General features: G+C 41.4%; 1 protein-coding gene across 3 annotated transcripts; it reads right to left on the reverse strand.

Moving 5' to 3' along the window:
• Positions 1-537: 537 nt before the first annotated feature.
• Positions 538-4,394, reverse strand: TCEAL4 (transcription elongation factor A like 4). 3 transcript variants are annotated; one of them, XM_060183204.1, is made up of 3 exons: positions 4,249-4,394; positions 3,602-3,674; positions 538-3,243 (listed from the first exon to the last, which is right to left on the reverse strand). In XM_060183204.1, the coding sequence occupies exons 1-3, from the start codon at positions 4,347-4,349 to the stop codon at positions 2,539-2,541; spliced, it is 879 nt and encodes a 292-aa protein (XP_060039187.1). In that variant the 5' UTR covers positions 4,350-4,394; the 3' UTR covers positions 538-2,538. The 3 variants fall into 3 exon arrangements, with proteins under 3 accessions (XP_060039187.1, XP_060039188.1, XP_060039189.1); XM_060183205.1 differs by lacking the exon at positions 4,249-4,394 and adding an exon at positions 3,751-3,771; XM_060183206.1 differs by lacking the exon at positions 3,602-3,674 and having other exon boundaries at positions 4,249-4,354.
• Between the last annotated feature and the right edge of the window lie 1,614 nt (positions 4,395-6,008).

A 6,008-nucleotide genomic window follows, 5' to 3' on the forward strand; every position in this document is an offset into this window, starting at 1 on the left:
AAAAATGGATTCATAGTGCAGGCACTGAGCCCCATTGATAACCCTGGAGGCAAAACATATTTTTTCTCCACAGGATTATCAATAATTCAGTGTTTAACAAAGATACCAATGCTTTAGTCCATCATGGTTTCCAGTCCACCAACAGTAGTACAGTAGCTATGAGAAGACATGATACCCATCAGGTATTGCATTAAGCATTAGAAAAAAGCAAATCAAAATTATGATGGGTTCTACCCCATAATCATTAATGTGGCTATGAAAAAATATAAGCAATGACAAGTGTTGGCTAGGATAAGGAGACATTGGAATCCTTGTACATTGCTGATTAGATTGTCAAATTCTACCATTGCTTTGGAAAATAGTTTGGTAGTTTCTCAAAAGGTAAACCCAGATTTGTCACACAATTTTGGTATATATCCAAGAAACTAAATGCATATTTATACGTGAAACCACACATTTTAATACTGAAACATACTACATCATCAGTGAACCTTAAGCACATTGTACCACATGAAAGAAACCAGACAAAAGACCATATACAATAAATTCTATTTATATAAATGTCCAGAAGAGGCAAATCCATAGAATTAGAAAGGAGATTCATATCTGTTAGATACTGAGTAGAAGAAAGAATGAGAACATTATTACATGCCATGGAAATGATTTTAGAATTCCGCTAATATACTAAAAAGTCACTGAATTATATACTTAAATAGGGTGAGTTTTATGGCATGTGAATTGTGCTGCGGTGAAACTGTTAAAAAGAAATAGCAGAAGTGTTTTATTCAAAAATATAAAGGTAAATACTGGAAAAAAAACAAAAGCATTTTGGTAGTTGCCCTGGACAGTAGGAATGTGAAATGACAAGGCAGACTGCTGCTTTTAATAATAAACTCTTCTGCATGATTGGATTTTTACATTTTTACATTTTGTACAAGCATCAATTTGATAAAAATTAAAAATGAGTTAAAAATCAAAAGACATGTATGTACACTGGCATGAGTCATACACATACTGTGAGGATAGATTAGAAGAAATTCTGAAACATTGTATTTTACATGGAAGCCAGAAGCCTGCATTTTCCACAAGGCAGCTAGGTGATTTGATGCTGGTGGTCTGCAAGTAGTTACAAACTTGGAGAGACAGTACTATATCCAATGCCAAGCTCAGTTGGCAATGAATTATAGCATGATCCCTCTTTGCATTCCTTTTGGAGAGGCAAATTCTTATTCAATAATTCATGAATTGATTTTAAAACTTACATTGTGTGTTGTGTCAAAATGAGTAAGGTAAATTCTCTGCTTTGAAAAAGCCAAGTGCAGTGGGATAATTATAATACCTGAAAAATGTATTAAGTTTTGCTAAGCATGTTTCCACATTTTATCATAGCATTAATTAAACCATAAGGTGAGAAGGTGGTCCACAGTTTGGCAAGGGAAATAGAGAGGTGATTTAACTTACTAGAGACTCAAGAGAAACCAAAGAGACTCTTACTTTTGAGGATGTCAGCCCACCAGCAATAGGGAGGGCCCTGGGAAAATACAGGTACCAAAAGAGGTGTCCATCAGACATGCCATTACTCACATGAGAGAGACACCTCAGCTGTCTGGATTTATTCATGGACACAGAGGAGACTTCTCTCAACCCTCCACCAAACATCTAGCAGGGTGCTGAAACACCTAACAGAGAGAGGCCTGCAAATACAAGGGAGAGTGCAGGAACTAGCCTAACACAGCTCAGTCAGTAACACACTTGATTTCCAAAGCCATGGAAGGCAATTTTGCTCCACTTCTCACAGATGACAAGACTATCCCTTATAGTAATAGATCTATAATAGCTTTTAGGTTGACTCTTTTAGCTTTTAAAGGTAATGTGTGCTTTATTTATCATTTGATGTCCCAGACACCAAGAATTCTTTTAGAACCTGACATATTCAATGTATTTTTCCCTGGCTTATTGTATTAATAGTGACTTATAAGACCATAGGTTAATAAGAGTACAGTTTTACACTGCTCCCACCACCCAAGGACTGTTCCCCACCTTGATCCCCATACAGTGAACCTGAAAGCCTCCCTCCCCTCAGAGTCTTAACACCAAGAACTTTAAGCATCTCTACCACCTTCATTAAGCTCACTGAACAGTTCTTGATTATGTAATATTTTCCATTTTAATCTTTCATTATTTTTATGACAAAAGCAATCTGATTTTTTTGAGTAGCAGATCAATAAAAAAGAAAAGAAAAAAAAAATCTCCCACTGATAATAACTGTAAAACTTTTAGTGAACACAAATCTGGATTCATTTTTGCTTGTTTCCTTGGTAAATATCTTTGTAGTTTTACAAAACTTTACTCATGCCGTATATCTGGTTCTGCAAACTGTTTCCTTTTTAATTCTACAATGCATCAATAACATTTTACCATGCAAAATGGATGAAAATCTCCTACTGAAACAGAGGGCTGAAGCTGGTAAGTTATACCCATAGTAAAGTACTACCGTATGGTTAAAGCACAGGGCCTGGCAAAAGTCTGCCAGGAGTACTATACAAAAGGGATGTCTTCAAAGCCTCTTTGTGGGGCCCTGCAGCCTCCTCTAAGTTCCCTTGGGCCCCTGGGGTGGAAGGGGTCCTGTAAACTTTTCTGCATCCACATAAACCCCCCCAATTTCTGTTTGGTTTTCTTCACCTCATCTTCCACCCTAGCCATGTCATCAAATTCTTTGATCATTTCCTCATTACTCAAACGCATGTCATGGATGGCCTCCTTGTGCTCCTTGAGACACTGAGCCAGTCCCTTGTTGGTTTTTCTTTTGGCTTTCCTTGGGGCATCATCCTCAGCTGGGCGCTTTCCTCTAGCCCTTGGCTCACTGGCTAGCTTTTCTTCTGATTTTTCCTCACTTGCTTGGTTCCCCTCCCTCTCTGGCTTTCCTTCTTTCAGGTTCTCCTCAGTGTCTGGTTTCCCTTCTTTTGGCTTTTCCATGCTCTCTAGAATTTCCTCACTCTCTGACTCTCCTTCTTTTGACTTTGTCTCACTCTTTAACTTTTCTTTATGGTTTAGCATTTCCTCATCTTCTGGATTTTTTCTCTCATTACCTAACTTTTCCTTGCCTTCCAGAGTACAAGCTACTTCTGCCTTCCTTGAGTCATGTGGCTGTTCTTCATTTTCCATCTTTCCTTGGTTCTCAGTCTTTCCTCCATTTTCAGTGCAGAGTTTTTCCATGTTGAGATTTCTCCTTCTTTTCCTATCCTGGGGGATTAGGATTGGGAGAGAGGATGGAAGAAGGGATAAAGAGGACATAAGGGAAACTTGAGGGTGGAATGTAGGTCCAGCTAATACACCTCAGTCCTTGTCAGGGCTCCCATGAGTTAGTTGTCTCCACCCTCCAACTGTGCCTTCTGCTCATCCCTTGCACCACCACTGCTCCCACAAGCACCATGAGGTATCCATTTCCTTGACAGGTCCTGCCATGTTCTCTAGGTTTGTTCAGTGTGGCCAGTGCATGTGTATTGAGAGATGGACAGTGGGGCCCCAAATTCTGCCCAGCCCTTGCCTTCCACATTCCTCACCCCTCTTAGTTCTGTCTAGTGGCTCCCTCTTCACTGACCTGCAAGGATTCTGGACAGGTTCCTCCTCTTTTTCTAACCTGGCAGAGGTCTGAGAACAACAGACAAGCAGACCTGCAGACAGACAGGAGACAGGGGCTCTGAATCTTGGTTCTCCTCACCTAGCCTTTCCCTCACCCAGCTCCTTCACCTCCTGCACCCCAGCCGCCATTTCTTTTCACGCCTCAGGCGCCAGACCAGGATGTTTTTTCAAACTAAATTTGGATCACTGTGTCCCTGTCTCCCGGAGGCAACTCGCCTCTCCACCCAAGAGGTCAACTTTTTTTCACCTTTAAGCCTCGGATGGCGGAGGGGGAGGTTCTTTTTACTGTCTCACTGCTGGGGAACGGGGAGCCCCCGCCCACCCACCTCCCCCGCTCCAGTTCACCATCTCTGGCTCTCTAAAATGGACAGAGGGCTGAGAGGAGGAGGAGATTTGGAGAGAGGGGGGCATGCTACTTGAGGTGTCGGTCTTCAAGACCCTCCCTCCACCTGCCGGATCCTTGATCATTTCCCTATAGTCACCTCTATCTGCACTCAGGCTATCTTCCCTCGATCTGACCCCATTCCCAACCTTTCCCCGTTCTGGGTCTGTTCCTCCTCCTTTATCCAGTGTTCCACAGACAGCGACAAAGGCCCTCACACTAACCTGGAAGGACCTGGAGCAACAATTAGGAGCTCAGAGGACGGCTCCGGGTGCCACCACAAGGAGGTAGGAGGGAGGGCGGGCACCAGCACTGGTGCCAACATCTGCGCCCGGCGGTCACGTGAGCGTGCGTCAGCCCTCCATGTCGCCCTCCATGTCCCGCCCACTAGCCAGCGACTGTCAGCTACCCACCCACCTCTTGTCCGGAGCTTGAACCTTTTCCTTCTACTTCTTTGGGCTCTTTTTTTCCCCTTTTTCTCTTAAGTTGGTCAAAGAAAGAGTTTTAGTAAAATAATAATAAAAGTTTTTTTCTTTTCTTTTTTTTTTTTTTTTTACTGTCGGGCGTTTCAGGGGGAGAGCCTTGATAATTTTGATTTCAAATTCCATTGGTGGAAAAATTACATGCACATACTGAAATCCTACAAATATGCACTTCAACACTGTTCAAGGAGCACAAGACTTCTGCCACTAGCAGCTCATGAGCCCAAGTCATGAACTTTGCAGCAATTTTCACGATTTGATCAATAACTACTGCCACTCTCCCTAGGTTATTGTCCTTCCCCAGTTAGAGTAAGATAAAAATACTCCCTAAAAAAAAACTAATAAGAAGGAAAGATTAAAAAAACTCCCTAAATCAATCAGATGTAATTCCTTGCCTTCAGTTACCAATGTTCACCATTCTTTTGCCTACAATCTCCAGTCAAAGAATACCAGAAGTCTTCTCTCATCTTCACTATAAAACGTTCCCAATTTCAAGTTCACCTCCCAGCCTCCCCTCTGTCAAATACAAGTGATAGTTGCTGACTCTTCTGTCTTAACAAACTTGGAATGAGTCTCAGCTGCCACATAAAATTCTTGTAGGTGCAGGAAAATGAAACTGAACCACTACACACAAAAGTAAACTCCAAACGGATCAAGGGCTTGGATGTTAGACCAGAAATTATCAAATACTTAGAGGAAAATATTGGTAGAACTCTTTTCCATCTAAGTTCTTCCTCTTGTTCTCTCCTTTGCTTGTTAAATAATAAATAAATATTAAGTAAATTAATCAAGAGCAATTCAAAGTACTTTCTTGTACAGGCCTTCTTGTGCACTCTTGTGAAGGGTTCTGAGTATATACTGTGAGTACATTTAAGGACTTGCCATATATATATATATATATATATATATATATATATATATATATATCAACCTGTTGTGTATGATATAGTTGTTGTTGTGTAAAGTTGATGCACCAGATCACAATCCAACCAGTTTTATACAGGAGTTTCTGCTGTGTTGCTTTTTTTTTTCCTCCAGGGTTATCACTGGGTTCAGTACCTGCACTATGAATCCACTTCTCCTGGAGGCCATTTTTTCCCATTTTGTTAGCCTTGTTGTTGTTGTTGTTGTTGTTGGATAGGACAGAAAGAAATGGAGAGAGGAAGGGAAGACAGAGAGGTGGAGATAAAGACACCTGCAGATCTGCTTCAATGCCTGTGAAGCCACTCCCCTGCAGGTGGGAAGCTGGGGGCTGGAACCAGATTCCTTACACCTGTTCTGGTGCTTAGTACCATGTGCATTTAACTCTCTGTGTTACTGTTCGGCCACCTGCTGTGTCAATCTTCTAAAGAGAAAAGTCAGTACCTGACTCCTAATACAGATCTTTGAGACAAGAACATGGGGGATTATAATAGCAACCCATTATCTTAGTAGCTGCATGATCCTGAAACATGAACTGAACCTCTGATCTTAACTCTCATAAGCTGTAAAAGGATATCCTG

Source organism: Erinaceus europaeus, chromosome X, assembly GCF_950295315.1.
Source record: "Erinaceus europaeus chromosome X, mEriEur2.1, whole genome shotgun sequence".
Lineage (NCBI taxonomy): Eukaryota > Metazoa > Chordata > Mammalia > Eulipotyphla > Erinaceidae > Erinaceus > Erinaceus europaeus.